At 48.4% G+C, this 16838-nt stretch overlaps 3 protein-coding genes across 4 annotated transcripts; 1 reads left to right on the forward strand and 2 right to left on the reverse strand.

Annotated features, from left to right (window-relative positions):
* Positions 1 to 343: 343 nt before the first annotated feature.
* LOC136494729 (probable L-type lectin-domain containing receptor kinase S.5) lies at positions 344 to 2475 on the reverse strand. The gene has a single exon (XM_066490912.1). It carries the CDS (start codon positions 2435 to 2437, stop codon positions 350 to 352), a length of 2088 nt encoding a protein of 695 aa, XP_066347009.1. The 5' UTR covers positions 2438 to 2475; the 3' UTR covers positions 344 to 349.
* A 7197-nt stretch (positions 2476 to 9672) lies between these two features.
* On the forward strand, positions 9673 to 12703 carry LOC136491154 (protein MULTIPLE CHLOROPLAST DIVISION SITE 1-like). Its single transcript, XM_066487384.1, has 4 exons — positions 9673 to 10152; positions 10731 to 10897; positions 11302 to 11689; positions 11898 to 12703. Exons 1-4 carry the CDS (start codon positions 9931 to 9933, stop codon positions 12081 to 12083), a joined length of 963 nt encoding a protein of 320 aa, XP_066343481.1. The 5' UTR covers positions 9673 to 9930; the 3' UTR covers positions 12084 to 12703.
* Positions 12704 to 12809: 106 nt separating this feature from the next.
* On the reverse strand, positions 12810 to 16262 carry LOC136491153 (uncharacterized). Of its 2 annotated transcripts, none has more exons than XM_066487383.1 (6): positions 15562 to 16262; positions 15061 to 15121; positions 14780 to 14915; positions 14308 to 14635; positions 13928 to 14056; positions 12810 to 13661 (listed from the first exon to the last, which is right to left on the reverse strand). In XM_066487383.1, the coding sequence occupies exons 1-6, from the start codon at positions 15638 to 15640 to the stop codon at positions 13126 to 13128; spliced, it is 1269 nt and encodes a 422-aa protein (XP_066343480.1). In that variant the 5' UTR covers positions 15641 to 16262; the 3' UTR covers positions 12810 to 13125. The 2 variants fall into 2 exon arrangements, with proteins under 2 accessions (XP_066343480.1, XP_066343479.1); XM_066487382.1 differs by having other exon boundaries at positions 12810 to 13670; positions 15562 to 16259.
* Positions 16263 to 16838: the final 576 nt, after the last annotated feature.

Raw genomic sequence — 16838 nt, forward strand, 5'->3', positions numbered from 1 at the left:
GGTGCGCCGTCGGCCCGTCGCGTTGAGAGCAGAGCCCGTCGCCGCGGCCCACGGGAGACAACAGACAAGACAGCCGCGAGTCCTCCGGCCCCGGGCGGGCCATTCGCCCATTCCGTTTCATGGGTGACAGGCTGATAGCCATCCTCTGAGGGCTAGTGGGGGCGTGATTCTTCTTCTAATAAAGCTTTGTTGTTATGAAAAAAATAGAATGATTTTATCTGTTTACAAAACAAGAACATATTTTACTAGAAAAAATATAAACCATTCATGATCCATTTTGATAGACGAAACTAAATTTTGTGAACTCTGTATCATCTACTTAGATGTGCAAATAATCCTCGCTAATTCCTCACCTTCCCGTGAAGGAGGTGGAGGACAGGGAACAGAAACTGGAGTGCCCTCCGCCTCCGGTGAAGAGCACCCCGACATGCGCCAGCTCGATCTCCTGCTGCTCGCCGAAAGGCGGCCAAACGAACGCAGGCTTCAGGAGCGGGGGCTCCGGCGCCTCGGCACCACCGACCAGCACCTGCACCGACGTCCGCATGGACGGCCTCTCCCTCGGGTTCGGGTGGCAGCACGCCAGGGCCAGCCTCACCGCGCGGTCCACCTCCGCCGGGTCAAACTCGCCGCCCAGCGCCGCGTCGGCGGCGTCCTCCGCCCTCCCTTCGCCGTACAGGCGCCACGCCCAGTCCACGATGTGCATGGGCGGCTGCCGGCCTCGCCCAAAGCTCGCCTCGTCGTCGCCGTCGCGGTACGAGCGTGCCGCCACGGGGCTGGTCGGCCGCCTCCCGCTGACCACCTCCAGGACGAACACCCCGAACGCGAACACGTCCGTGTCGAGGCTGGCGCGGCCGGTGAAGAAGCTCTCGTACGCCATGTACCCGCGGGTGCCCGCCACCGCCTGTGTCGAGTGGTGCGTCGCGCCGTCGCGCTGGATGACGCGGGCCAGGCCGAAGTCGCCCAGCCGCGCCTCGTACTCGCCGTCCAGCATCACGTTGCTGGCCTTCACGTCACGGTGGAGGATCCGCTTGCTGCTCCCGTGGTGCAGGTACTCCAGCGCCGACGCCACGCCGCGGATGATCCTGTACCGCCGCTCCCACGTCAGCAGCTCGGGCGTCGCTGACGACGTCGTCTCCGACGGCGACGCCGACGCGTTATTTGCTCTGCTGGCATCGGCGGCGTACAGGTGCCTGTCCAGGCTGCCCATGGGGAAGTACTCGTAGACGAGCAGCAGCTCGCCTCTCTCGTGGCACCACCCCAAGAGCTTCACGAGGTTGCGCTGCGACAGCTTGCTGATCGAGTTCACCTCCGCCACGAACTCCTGCTCCCCGCGATTGGAGTTGCCGCTCGTCATCACCCGCTTCACGGCCACCTCCGCGCCCAACCTCTTCAGGTAGCCGAGGTACACGGTGCCGAAGCCGCCCCTGCCGAGCTTGCGGTCGGAGCTGAAGTTGGCCGTGGCATTCCTCAGCTCCCTGAACTTAAACCTGACCGGGCCTTGCGCGTCGATCATCTTCTCGAGGTTGCGGTAGGCTAGCCTTCTCGGCCGCGTCAGCCTTCTCCACGCGCAGAACGCCAGGAACGATCCGGCGATGGCGAACGGGATCAGGTAGGCGAGAAGCAATCTCATCTTCTTCCTATGTCGCCATCTGCCGTCTGCATCGTCGCCTAGCGTGGTGAAATTCCAAGACTTGATCTGATTCAGCTCAGTGAAGTCGCCGGTCGAAGCCGCGAAGCCGACGGTGATGTCGTCCGTCAGATACTGCGACAGGTCACCGGCCCAAGAATACATGAAGCTGTACGTCTGCACCGCGACTATGCTCAGCGCTGCGCCGTCGTACTCTATGGTGACCCATACATCAGCGCCGCTTGACAGCACGATGGAGAGGTTGCTGAGAGGATACGCGCTGGCAGACTCGACGCTGTTGACGTCGAGGCCGACGTGGTTGTCGTCGTGGTCGTGCTCGCCGCTCTTCCTCGTGTCGAACTCCACGGCCACGATCCGGTTCGCCGGCGACCCGTCCGTCTGGCTGTTCACTAGCCCCAGCCACTGGCCGCTGCTGTTGCGGGGCAGCTCCGGGTTGTTTGTGAGGATGAATGCCATACCTTCTCCGGTCCCGTTCCGCGGGAGGATGTTGAGCACGAACTCCGTCCTGAAGGACGTCAGCGCCGTCCGCTTGCGGTTCCACAGCTTGAGGGTTTCCCGCGCGTAGCAGACTCTCCCCGACCGGTGGCTCAGGTCTCCGGTGCTCGGCGTGATCTGCAGGGCTCCGTCTGCGATGCCAGCGCCGGCGCTGAAGCTGAAATCGGCCTCATTGGCGGTGCCGAAGGAGGGGTAGCTGAACTGCAAGCAGCTGCAGGTGCCGCAGAAGATCAGAGTTGCAGAAACGAGCAGAGCGAAGCGCCGCCTGATGCCAGTATGGAACGGGGACGCCATGGCTACTGTTTCCGGCAGTCTCTCTCTAACTCTTTTTTATTAACGAATCTCTCTCTCTCTCTCTCTCTCTCTCTCTCTCTCTCTAATTCTTTGGGCTATGCCTCGTGTAAGTACTTGATGATTTGGGGCCACAAAATCGCTGCGAACACGTAGAAGTCTTAGTTCCGTAGCCCATCGTCAGGAAACATGTGTGGATTGAACCGTGTAGCTTGGCATTGTGAAATGAAATGAGCAGGAATATTTAGACTTTTGCGTGGCAGAAACTTCACAGCGATGCAACCCAACGCCAGAACCCAGAAGCCCGGAAGAAACTTTGACTACGCAAACTTCTCCTGAACATTGACTATGCAAACGGCTTATATATGTTGTAAAACTGGGAGGTTGTTAGCATCTAGTAGTACAGTAAAGTCATCGCATAGACTATTATACATACAAAGTCATCGGAGCCGTACAGCGTGTTTGGTTTAATGGTTGGCTCCCTACGACATGGGTTGGTTCGACATCTGTTGACCCGGCGAATTTTCACGGAACTAAACAGTTTGTGCATCTTAGCCTGTAATTATTGCTATAGAGAATGAACAGATGACGAATGAGGTTATTCCATCCATGACTTAAATCAAACAGTTACATAGGTTCAGACATAGGTTTAGATCACTCAGAGACCGTTTGGTCCTGCAAACCAAAAGCGCCAATGGCTTTAGATTGGTCAAACGGCAAACTACTGAGCTGAGTTATCGTGAAAACACAGCCGAGGATAGGGACGATCAAAATCTTACTAGGTTACGTATCATCTTGCAGTTGCATGACTGCAGTCAATTGGTAACCGGCAGAAGCTGTCTTCTACTCTACAGTACTAGATAGATTTTTTTGAAACAGTATTGGGCAGGGCAAGCACCCAGACGTCTGGCCCTAGGCCTGCGTCCGGACGTAGCTCCGACGTCTGCAACCGCTTCGCATTGGACGCCCCCTCGCTCGCATCAGATCCTGCACCAGCGAATCACGTCTGGACGCCTGGGACCGATCCCGCGCCAATGACCGCGTCCTGACCATCCGTGACTCGATCCCCATCCCGATTGCGCCTGGTGTAACAGAACTGACCAATTATACGAAATTAAGTAAGAAAATCATCCGTCAAAGCAGACGATTTAACAAACTTAAGCCCGTATAACCCGGTAGTCCGTGAAATCCCGAAGGATTTCAAACCAACTCACATACCAGCTAAGATCGTAATAAGTTTAGCGGTCACCATCACATATTACATAAAAGTTTGCATCTCAGATACATCAGAGTTTAAACATAGTTATTACAAAACGAGTTCAAATAGAAGTAGCGGAAGCCAATTGTTCAAAACCACACACACTCACACAGAGTTCAAATACAGTGCCAGCTAATGATCATCTCCAACAAAAGCATCAGACGAGACGTAAGGAATGACCATGCCCATGGTCCTAAGCATCACCCATCGCAGGATAAAGGCAGTTGATACAGTAGCCGTAATACATCTGCCCATCTGCAACAAGTGGGAATAAAACCCTGAGTACGAGAAGGTACTCAGCTAGACTTACCCGACATAACCGAAAATAAGTGATACCAAGGATTATGAAGGGCTTTATAGTAGGGTAGCTGACTCATTTGCAAAAAGAAGCATTTTTAGCATTTCAAGAACCTTTCCAAAAGCATTATTGTCAAGTTAATTATTATTAACCTGTCGACTAGATTTGCACCTATACTAGAGCCAACATGTGATTAAGCCAATAATGATAACCAATGATCATTAACAACTTCCATATTGTCATATTCATTATAACTGTCCAAGTGTTCCATCAACATTACTACGATGAAGTCACTCAAGTCAAGTGCTCACTATTCAGGAGCGATGGCGATTCGAATCGATTCCTAACCAGTTGGTGATTTATTCCTTACACAAACCTCACTCACCCGCTAAAGTGAGGTATTGGTCACCGAGTCAACTATCCAGGTATCTTGAGTTTGCCAGGAACCACATGTACCTGGGGGCCGATCGACTGCACTTTGGTCTTATCATCTCGCCCCTGTGTCCTACCACACCTGCTCCGGCACAGTGCGTTGCGGGCAATCTACTTGGCCCGAATAATCTCCCAGCTTCACGGTCGGAAGGTACTTTATCCGACCAGCTAAATGTAAGTCATGCGTTCAACATGACTCGAGGCCCAACAATGATCGGTCCTTAATCGACACAGACGGAAAGCACTATAGTTCAAAACTCTGTAAGTCTCCGTCCGGTCTCAACTTCATTTAACACTTAGTTATACCATGACTACATAGTTATCCAAGCAGATCCAGGTAACCACCTATAGCTCGCAGGTGACAGAAAATCACCCGACTTCTACCGGTCTAAGCCAGCTAAGCATTGACTCAACTGCGGATACCAGGATAACAAGGATATAGTATAACAAAGGTAGATAAGGTATAATGCAACAACGGTTGCAAACAACTCCTGAACGTAATGCATCAATTAAAGTAAAGCATTTAATTAACAATTGCAAACCGGGGAGAAAATGCTCTGGGGCTTGCCTCTCTCGAAGGAGCTCGGGCGGTGATCGGGGCACTCCGGAAGTTCCTCAACATCCTCCTCCTCGGCTTCGGGCACTTCCTACGGCTGCACCTCGAGCTGCTCCTCGGGCTCCTCGGGTATGACGACTGGGTTCTCAGTTTGCGATCCTGTATGATGCATGTGCGTAAGTGCTTATGCAAAAAGTGCATCGGATGAAATGAATACAATGGATATGTTTGAATGCAAGGTAGTCAACATCATCCAAAAACATATACTACAAGCACATGTCATCTACTGCATTCTCTTGTACTACTAATATGCTAAGTCAACACATCTCATTAAATGCTTTAAAGATACACCAAAGCTTCACTAATTTCTTAATTACACATAAAGCAACACTTGATTAAACCCTAATTAATTATAGGTTTGAATAGCAACATCTATTTTTATTGCTTAGAAAAATCTTAGAAAATTACCATAGCACAGTACTACCCTAAGTAGTCTACCATCAGATTTTTATGGTATTTGAATGAGTGGATTAGCCTACACAAAAATAACAAGCTATGGCATGATTATGAACATGAAAATACTTTGTATTATGAAAAGTGTCAAACAATAGAGGAAATATTTTTCCTATGTTCTACACAATAATTAATCACTGTACAAAATTTATCACATGCATGTTTTATACAAATTTTGCTCTCTAGCAAAAATAACAGAAATCAGCCATTAAAGGTACTTGAACTACACCTCACAATTTTTCTACAGTACATGCATGACACATATTTTTCCTAGGAAGTACATTACACAATGGGAGTAACAAACTTGGAATCATATTTTTCTGATACATATAGGATTTACTATACATTTTACAAGATATCAGCAATATCAAGAATAAATTAAAGCTCTACAGAAAAGTATCTCAAAAATGACATGTAATATTTTTATCATGTAGATCTGGTGACAAGGAACCTATCAAAATTTATTTCAACAAATTTGGAGCCAAAATGAGTACACAGACATTTTCCAAAGCATTTAAGTAGAAATCTAAAAATCATTTTTGAAATCCTTTTAAACTTCAGCTGACGAAACTGTTGGGTGCACCCGGTGCTGTGCACCCGGAGGGGCTGTCAGGCGGGACCCAGCGAGTCAACCAGCCCCACTGGCCAGTCACCCGGGGCCTTCACCAGCCACTGCGACTGGGCCCTACGGGTCAGCGACCCGAGAGCAGGGGAGGGGCTCCGCCGGCCGGTGCTCACCGACGGCGAGCCCTTCTGGTGGCACGGGTGGTGCCAGCGTGCACGCCACACCGAGCCGCACCAGCTGAGATGGTGGAGGTGGCTCGGCAGCGTGACGAACCACATGGCCGCGGCAGCGCGCTCGCCGGAGAGGAAGGAGGCGCCAAGCTCGGCCCTTACCTCGACGACGGCGGCCGCAAGCGAGCGCAGGCGAGGCAGGGAGGCTAGGCGGAGCTTCTGGTGGCGGGAATCGAGGAATGGAGGCGTGGGAGGGGGTATGCCGTCGGCGAGGCAGCGGCGGCGTCGGTGGCGAGCTCGGGGCGCGCGCGGGAGCTACTGGCGCTGCGTCTGAGAGAGCGGGAGGAGGAATGAGGAGGAGGCAGCGTGGTCGGGCAGAAGAAGGCGCGCGCGTGGAGGGCGAGGCAGGCCGTGGCTGCCGCGCGACGGGCGTCGCCGGCGCACGGTCGCCACGCAGTGGTCGCGCTTTGGCGCGGTCGGGACGCGACGTGCGGGAACGGCGCGGCGCAGCGCAGCGCAGGCCAGACGTGGGTGCTGGGCTAGGCCGAACGCGGGGCGCGCGAGCGGCGGGCGCGGCGGCAGGCCGGGCCGGCTTCGGCCGTGGGCCGAGAAAGGAGGCGACGGCCCGTGAAAAGAGAAAAGCATTTTTCAATTTTCTATTTTCAAGGAAATTTCAAATAGCAGTTTTTAAATACCCTTTTGAGCAAGAAATTGACTTCTTTTGAAAATGGCCCAAAAATAAAAGTTGCTTAGAATTTAATCCTCTACAACTTTGCTTTTTATGACCAAAGTCCAATTCTTGCTAGATTTTGAATTATAAAATTAAAGTCAATTTTAACTCAAAACCCTAATTTTGGAGAATTATTTTTAAAGCAAAATTTGGCAATAATTTGAATACAAACTTTGCTCCAAAAATTATGCTAAATAATTCTAGATGATTTACAATCATAGCCAAACATGTTTTACTAACCTAGCAAGCATAATTTGGGCAAAGACAACTCTAAACAAGTGTATGCAACATTCATGTTTCACGAGCATGTTTCATATGTTTCAAAGCAGGGTTTCAGTTATTATTTACATGATTAGGCATGTATGATTAGGATGCTTGATGATGCATAATATGCATGATTTGTAGTGCCTAAATGCTGGCATAACACCGGGGTGTTACACCCGGCGTCAAGCCCGCCACGCTCCTTCCTCTGCCACGCCGCACTCCTCCCCCACTGCGGCGTCATCCCCGCCGCGCCCCCATCCTCCGCCACGCTCTGTCTCGGTCGCGCCCCTTCCCCTGTCCTAACGTCTCATCCGCTCTGCAACATCTATCCGACCGTTGCAACATATGCAGTATACTATTAAAACATACTTATATAGTCATTGCAACATCTAGATGAAACACATAAAATATACGTTTGAAACAACTGAAACATTTGGAACATACATTTGCAACATACGTCTAAAACAGATGAAACATACACTTGAAACATATGTGTATAACCATTGCAACATATGCAACATTGGATCCTTTTGCAACATCAAGATAAAAACACATGAAACATTTAGATGAAACACATTAAACATACAGATGAAACGCGTGAAACATACATATGAAACAACGAGAAACACTTAAAACATATACTTGCAATATACGTATATAACCATTGTAACATACGCAACATACAGATGAAACACTTGAAAACAACTTCTGAAACACACTGAAACAAAAACATGGCGTTGCCGGGCAGCTATGGCCTACTTGGTGGGGAACTGCGATAGCCAGCAAGCGACGCTCGGCTGCAGTGAAGAGGGAGGATGGCGGCAGGCAAGCGGCGGAGCGTGATGAAGAACGCCACGCCAGAGCAGTCGTTGTGGCCCACGCCGCGTCGGCTCGAAGAACTCAGGGGGCGAGTGGTGAGTGGCGATGGGAGACAGGAAAGCAGGCGGCGGTGCCGCTGCATTGCGGCAGTGGCGATGCGAGCGCGGCAGCGCGGTCGCAGTGGAGCAAGTCGCGACGATGCGGACACAGAGAATTGGTTCAAGAATGGATGGGAAAGATCGGTGAATCGAGAAGAAGATGAGTGTCGGTGCGAAATGTGGCTAACAAGTAAGGGGCCTGTTCGCTTGAACTTATCAGCTGGCTTATCAGCTAGAATCTACAGTATTTTTCTCTCACAACAAAACAGCTTCAACCGGCTTATCAGCCGGCTTTAATACCAGCCAAATATGCCCTAAATATTTGTAGTTTTGCCGTACACTATGATCAGATGTGGCCTAGCACGCGATGTATACTGGTTCAGGAAACATGCCCTACATCCAGTTTCAGTCGGTCGGTGACTTTTATTCCTGAGCTCAGGTGCTCGAAGTTTGCTGTGGGGTTACAAACAAATAAGGAATGATAAGGGGGGTGTTAGAGGACTGGTCGGACTCTGATCCGAGTGGAAGGGAGTGACGAATGCTCAAACATGCGCTAAGTATTAGAACGTATGCTCTGTGTGTCTAAGCTTATTCGCTATTGAGAGCGTGTAGACTTTGTCCTTTTAGGAAAGAGCGCATCCCATTTTATAGACAAAAGGGGATTGCCTTACAAGTCAAAGACGAAAAGGGAGATAGTGTGTACGGGTGCTACCTAGTCTTGTCGCCCACGCCGTCGGGTACGGCATGCCATCGCCTGCCATACTGTTTTACACTGCTATCGCCCACCTTACTGTTCATGACATGTTGTACTTGGCAGACTGCACAGTGTTCGCCTAGGACGGTAAACGACGGCGCCCACAATACTGTTTGTGCTCTGACGCGTCTGGCAGGCTGTTAGTGTCCGTCTGACATGGCCTGATGGCACCGTCCTGCAGGTACGCAGGGCATGGCAGGGTACAGTCCTCGGTATTGCGGTTGACTTGAGCGCCTTACCTTATCTCCTTCGTCTACTCCCCGAGCCCACATCGAGCAGGCGTCCTGGTCGATCGTTCCTAGTCGGCCCAGACCGTGTCGGTCGGGAAAGAGAGGCGAGCAAAGGTCCGGCATATCCTCGGTCGAAGGAACGGGGTCGAAGTCGGACTGCGGTCCCACCACAACCAGGCCTTCCGGTCGGGGCTCCGACCAAGTCTCCTGCCCAGAAGGTGTTGGTCGGGGACCGGATCGTGGTCTCGGCCTGTCATTGTGTATCTGGACCGGGCCAGACGCACGCTGTCGCTGCGCCGCCTCCTGGGCCAAGTATTGCAGGGAAGCGGGTCCATTGTGGACCCCGGGTTTATGAACCCGACAATGAGAGTCACAATTTTTTATTTTTTATTTCTGTGCTGATGGCAATATTTCCTGTTGGGCCGTTCGGACATCGAGACCCACCAACACACGTCCAGACAAAAAAGACACCCTACCCACAGCATTATCGAACAGTATTATATACAAATTGGCACAACTAGTGCCGGTTTGTCTAAGAAGCTAAGAAGTTGTAGCTGAAAACTTGATCTATATACAAAGGAGCTAATAAGGCATGGAGGCCCATGGGCTTTCTCGAGCTCGCTCGGCACTCTGGCCCGATATGTGACGTTCACTGGACAGGGCAGTGAAAGTGAACGCCTCCAATCTGTTGCCATGGCGGCCTCCGTCTCCCTCCATCCCTAACCTCGGGCCTTGAGCACACCGAGTCCCAGCCCCAAAGCCTCCTGACCTTGGTTAGCTTCTGCTTCTCCATCCATGCGAGGGCGACAATGGCGACCGCCTCCGTCGCCGCCTCCCTTCCCCTCCGTCTCCTCCTCCCTCCGCGGCTGTTCCGCGGGAGGAGGGCGGTGAGGTGGCCGCGGCCGATTAGGGCTTCGGCGTCGAGCAACGCCAGTGACGTCGCAGGCGGGGAGCGGAAGCTGGGGGCTCTGGAGAGCAGGGCGGGAGATCTGAGGGCGCTCATCGCCTCCGTGCCTCCTGCTGTTGCTTCGGTAATTACCTCTCCCTCTCTGGGTACTTCGTTTTTGAACATTTGGATTGCGGGATTGGTTAGTGTCAGCACGAGATGGCAATTGCTGTGGAGAGAAGGGATACAACATATTAGTAGATAAATTGCGACGAGTGCGGGGGAGGTTTTTGAACGAGAGCAAAAGCAAATCACAGTTGTGTTCCCTATGATCATACTCCTGAACAACCAAGTGGCAAATTGATATTAATTTGGACGGACAATCTTTTGAATTGATTAGTACACAGTGGTACGAAACTCTTGGCTGCATAGATTATAGATATTCTGAAGACATGGGGTGCAGAATACTATCATCTGTGGTTAGACACCCCTTATTTCTTTGTCTGTGATCTTCATCCACCAAACCTTTAAGGTCATCAACAATTTTCAGTACATCAGGGAACTGGTTTTAAACAATGAAGGCAATTTATTTCTTTTATTGCGTGCCTTCCTTTTCTTTTTTAGCATAAGAACAATTACCTTTTCTGCTTTAACATGTTCATCCTTGAGTTGTACCAGTGCTATGTTGTGTACTTCATATTCTTACTTTCTCTTTTCATGCAGATCCAGAAAAACATTGGCCCAAATTTTGTTGCTGGTTTCTGTGTTGGCATTGCACTTTTGGCTGCTGCTGCAAGACAGGTCATCATAAGAAGTCGAGAGCATGATAATAGAGGTTCTGTTGCTGATCTAGTAAGGCGTGGACAATTAAAATCAGGGCAACGAGGGACGTACGTCACTAATTCCTTCATTTCCTTGAAGTTGCATTTTGTATTCTCATTGATGTATTGCTGGGTTTATGGATGCTTGATTATCGTTTGGACTATAGCTTCTGTTTTAATGATCATGTTTTAACATAAGACTTGAAACTTGTCTACGTGACTTGGTCATGTCACATTTTATACTAATTAATTTTCTGTTAAGTGATCTTATCATTGTGCTTATGCTTGTGAGGAGTTACTGTCCCTAGTTACTTGTTCCATGCCATTGCAAAGCCTCGCCATAGACCCATAGTTTTCGCATGTTGTCTGTTTCCTGGTATGGGCACAGGAATTCAACTTTCAGAAACTAATTACAGGGTTCGTTTACCTTTGAATTGTGCAATAATCATGACTGAAGTAATTCCTTCCTGCAGTGCAAAGCTCCGCACATACGATGATCCTTTCAATAATCCATTAGTCAAGATTGATGAGGGTACATCTACTGCACAAATGTTTGGCAAGGAGTACCGTTTGGCTCCTGTTAGGCTTACGAAAGAGCAACAAGAAATGCATCAAAAGAGGAGATCACGTGCATATCAGTGGAAAAGGCCAACCGTGTTTCTCAGGGAAGGTGATTCCTTACCTCCAGATGTCGATCCAGATACAGTTAGATGGATTCCAGCAAACCATCCTTTTGCTGCTGCTTCAAGTGAAGTAGATGAGGAGACTGCCAAACAGAATGTCTATCAAAAGGATGGCGTCCCATCCCGTGTTAAGGCTGAGCATGAAGCTTTGCAGGCAAGGCTAGAGGCTTCAAATGATGTGAGTACTTTGCCGATGAACATGATCTTCTTGACATTTAAAATGACAACAATATATCTATTAGATCCTCCCTTCTGTCAAATCAAAATTGATTATATATTGATAAAGCTCCAAGCCTAGTCTGACAAAAGGACCAACCACATTGTGTACTTTTGTTAATCACCAGCCTTCCACAATATTGATTCTGAATCCCAACGATGCTTTGCAGGTTTCCAAACTCCCTTCGGATCCAAGGAGTATGCAGCGTAATGAGAGACCGACGAGATTATCAGGCAAGCCATCTGAAAATCTTCAGAGATCAGAGTTTGAGAACCAAGATAGACTACTGGCTATTGAGTCTGGTAAACATAGCTCTGATGGAGGTTTACAATCAAATGAGCCAGAAGGGCAATAAAATTTGTGTACTTCAGCTCTTTGATGATATTTGCTTGGTTGCGTAGTGTTATCAGCTTTTAGGCTGTGGCTGTAGATAGAGAAGTTTTGGAACAGTGGCCTTACCGGTTTACATAGTGAGCAGTTAATATGGAAGTCGCTTGACGTGTTGTGAATGGATATTTATTCTGACGAGTACTTTTTTTTTGAGGAAATTCTGACGAGTACATGGGTACTGGGTAGCTTCGCCAGGCCATAACCGACTCTTATGGACTAGGGTAGGCTGGGCCGATTGGCCGAGGATAAACACGACTGAAGTTTTAATCGGTGTGCTGCGTTGCACTGCCATTTGCACGGATTCCACTAAAGCAGGGGACAATTCCAGGTTCCAGCACAGGAATCACATTTATCTCAATAGTGAACCCATCAGTCGGATGTGATTGTAAATAGCTAAGCAACACTATCGTTGATTCTCAGGGGTTGCCTGTTTGTAACCATACCCGGAGCCTGAGACTCGAACTTGGGACAAAGACAAACACACATCTCATCCCCTGTACTTGACATCGAACGGAGCACTCGGTGCATAATAAGCAATACAAGTACTCCTTATTCACTGGATGTAGTGCACCCCGCCTGACGTGTTTCAGAGGTATTTAAGATGCAAACTATGCACGCTTTTTCATCCGCTGAAGTTATCTTTTTTGTTTGTGGTTCTACAATACCATCATTTTCCTATTGCACCATAAAATAGTCCAGAAAGTTTTCCCCTGGAGGATTCAAGGGAGTTAAAGTTCATAATAATACATCTTACAAGGCTAGAACACCCAACTGGCACAAAATTTTCACTAAAGAACAAGACATTCAGCACGTTCGGCTGGTATAGTCCGGGCTTGTTTCAGCTTATTCTCTCTCACAGAATACTATTCAATCATCCAAAACCAACCAAAATCTACTGTTCAATTTACCATCCGAACGCGCTGATTATCATGAGAAAGGCCCTAGGTGGCGAGAGGCTCATCGGCTTACAAAACCATCTTTCCATCATCTGCAGCCCTGTCTGGGAGTCAGCGGTAAGGTGGAACTACATGAATTGCCTTGATATCCTCAAATGCCTCTTCATCATCATCACCAAACATGGCTGCCATTTTCATGGCTAGCTTTGCAGCCATCTCCCTCCTTTGGAAGTCAGGCATGAGCCTTAGGTTGGATCGCATGTTACCAATCTCTGACATGATTTTCTCCAGGTCATCCAGACCATAATGCTCGTCCTCAAAAAGATGGTTAGCCTCTGGAAGATCACTTTGATCATCCTCAGTGCTATATGCTGTGGTCGTGTCCACATGATCGCTATTGTCGGTTTTGTTGCTCCAAGTTATAGTATTCTCTTCAGCAGTTTCTGTGGGCGTGTTACTCGGGAGAGGGTTGGATGCTGAAGAGTCAATACCAGCCTTCACCACTTGATGTGTGTGATCCTGCGTACCATCAACCTCATTTGATCTCTCAAAGCTTCTGGATGTACTTGTCTCGCCAACAAATTCCCACTGGTCATCAGATCCATGAGACAGGACCTCATACTCAAAATCATAGTTGGATTCATCATCTGTAGATTCTGTCAGAAAAATGAATAATCAAGGACATGTAATGCATTATTTTAAATTCAATAATTTAAAGTAGTTTACTGGTGCAAAGATTTCACAAGATATTTTATGTAAAAGAGGGACAGCAAATTCTAATAGCTGAAATTACTTAATAGAGAAACTTTCTAAGCATGCCATGCCGTCCCATAGTTTTTCAATAGTTCGGAATAAGCAAGGCACAGATCAACAATCATCAGTGCCAATTTACTCATTTATGGCATTTCACTACCTTCTTTTTCAACCAAGGATGGGGCAGTTATTCTGTTTCCAGATTTCAGAATCATTCCAGGCCACATATGTGCAGAAAGAGCTCCAAAGAGTCGCTCTAAGCCTTGGCTATCACCATCCACTGATAGACCTGTTAGTTTGAATAAACATCAATTAAGATAGAAACAACCACGGCTCCTATAGGATATAATCCTTCTTCTATTGGAGTCCATAAAAGATACAAGTTTTCATTGGGTATAAAATAATTAACTGATGCTCAATTTAGAGATCATGGTAATAGATTGCTTACTGGAAATAAGAAAAGCCTAATGGCAAAAAGTGTAGAAACTTGAGGAGAAAAAACTTAACAGTTACAGGTTTACAACCGAGGAGACAACTTACACTTATCAAAGTCAGCATTGGAAGCACAGGCCTCAATATATTCTATGTTCTGCTCAATGCACCACTGTGCAGTAGAGTTTCTGATCTCTATGCATGGCTCTTCCTCAGATAACAAGCTACAACCCTCACTTTCATTTATCCCAAAATCGAAATAATCAGGGTGTGGATCAGAACTTGACTCCCCAAGCTTTTGCATACGCCTCCTATATTCTATATGTGCGCTATGACCAGGTACAAGATCTGCTTTATTTCCAATGCATAACAAGACCTCAAACCTCTGGATATCAACATTGGCAGCCCAGCTTTGCAGAGTAAGCAAGGTGGATTCCTGCATAATTAGTTAAGGCTGTTACCCTACTGTAGCACTGAGGATAAAAAAATTGAACTCTGAAAATTATAAGGTTCAGAATCTTTAAACGCTAAGACAGAAAGCACAATAAAGGTTGAATGAGAACACAGGTTCAATACGGACATCATTCATATCAAAGACCATAACGAGAGCAGCCACCCGGTCTAGATGAGGGAGGGAACCAAGAGAAAATTCTTCACCAAGATTTGCTGTCCAGATGGAAAGATCAGCTGAATAATACTTTGTTTCAATTGTCCACCTGCATGGCAATCAGTACCAAAATAAATTATATCATGCATTAGAAGATTTAACTGAAAACAATGCTTTCTACTTCTATATATAAGTAGGAGTATTTGACATTTCTCACAGACAAAAAAGTAATTAGACAAGATGCTATTACATACCCCTGACACAGCACACCGGATGACAAGTCATGCACGTCAGGTATTTCCGCTGCAAGCAACCCTGAAGTTCATGGTGAAATGAAAATGGTCAGGAAATAATAAGCACAAGCACCAGTAAATAGCAAATTTTGCAATATCAGATAATTTCTTATTTTAGCAAAGCATGTAAACTTAAATATCTGCTCCACCGCCCAGCGAATTCATCAATTATCAAGGTAATGGTTGAAACTAGAAGCGTTAATTTATCAGCTAAAACCGTACAAGCTTGTCATCTTGTGTCTTCTCTTCTCTATCTACTCCATATCAATACCCTTTTTTACTTTGTCCATTCATCAAAAATCAAATCACAGATGGACCACGAGATCTTCTCCTCCTGCTCACGACGCGAACACGTCGGATTGAAATCCTAAATAGTTCAGCTACTCTATCCGCTCGATGTTTCGCATTCAAATCGGGAGAAGAAAACCCAAACATAAGGAAAGGAGGACAGCGAGATCTCACGGGAGAGGATGGTTCGCTTGCCGACGCCCGGGGCGCCGACGAGGAGGACACCGGGCCGCGCCTCCAGGGATCCCTCCATGGCCTCGCGCCAAACCACTGTACCCTAACACCGGATCAGAAGTTCCCCGGCTTTGGTTTGCTCGTCGCCGAATGGGAAGTTCGGAGACTCCACGCGCGAGTACGAGAGACAAGGAAGACAGTACGACACGTTAACATCAACTTTACGCTTTCATTTTGAGATGGCGTAATTTCGTTTTTCGCTAGTGCTCTCTCCAACCCGGCAACCCGCAACCAAACTTCATGGACCGAATTGGACGATGCGATTTTGCACTCAGCAGCGTACCGCAAGGCGGCAATCGTTTGAATGGTGGCGTCCCCATGGCCGCCACCGCCTCCTCCTCCTCCTCCGGCGGTTGCCTCCCCGGTCACGCAGGCGTTTGCCGACGCACTGCGTTCGTGCGGTGCGCTCACCGGCGCCCGCGCGCTGCACGGCCGCCTCGTCGCCGTGGGCCTCGCGTCCGCCGTCTTCCTACAGAACACACTCCTCCACGCCTACCTCTCCTGCGGAGCCCTCTCCGACGCCCGCCGCCTGCTTCTGACGGACGTCGCCCACCCCCAACGTCATCACCCACAACGTCATGCTGAATGGGTACGTCAAGCTCGGCCGACTGAGCGATGCCGTGGAGCTGTTCGGTAGAATGCCCGCGAGAGACGTGGCCTCGTGAAACACGCTCGTGTCCGGGTACTTTCAGAGCCGACAGTACTTGGCTTCTTTGGAAAGCTTTGTGTCCATGCACCGAAGTGGTGATTCGTCGCCAAATGCATTCACATTCGCATATGCCATGGAGTCTTGTGGTGCCCTTGGACAGCACAGTTTGGCGCTGCAGCTGCCTGGGATGGTTCAGAAGTTCGGTTCCCAGGTGTTAGATTCGGGGCCACCGACCATGGTTAAGGTTGGACGTCCTCGATCAGGACGTGGATAAAGACTTAATTGGTCATTGAGCCAAACTAATAGAATTAATCTAGCATTCTCCCCCTTATCTCATTTTATGAGTGCTTGTTTAGTTCTTAAAAAGTTTTTCAAAAAGTGCTACAGTAGCCATCACATCGAATCTTACGCTACGTGTATGGAGCATTAAATATAGACGAAAAAAACTAATTGCACAGTTTGGTTGGAAATTGCGAGACTAACGTTTTGAGCCTAATTACTCCATGATTGAACACTAATTCCAAATAAAAACGAAAGTGCTACAGTAGCCAGATTCCTAAATTTCGCG

This window comes from Miscanthus floridulus, chromosome 11 (genome assembly GCF_019320115.1).
Source record: "Miscanthus floridulus cultivar M001 chromosome 11, ASM1932011v1, whole genome shotgun sequence".
Classification (NCBI taxonomy): domain Eukaryota; kingdom Viridiplantae; phylum Streptophyta; class Magnoliopsida; order Poales; family Poaceae; genus Miscanthus; species Miscanthus floridulus.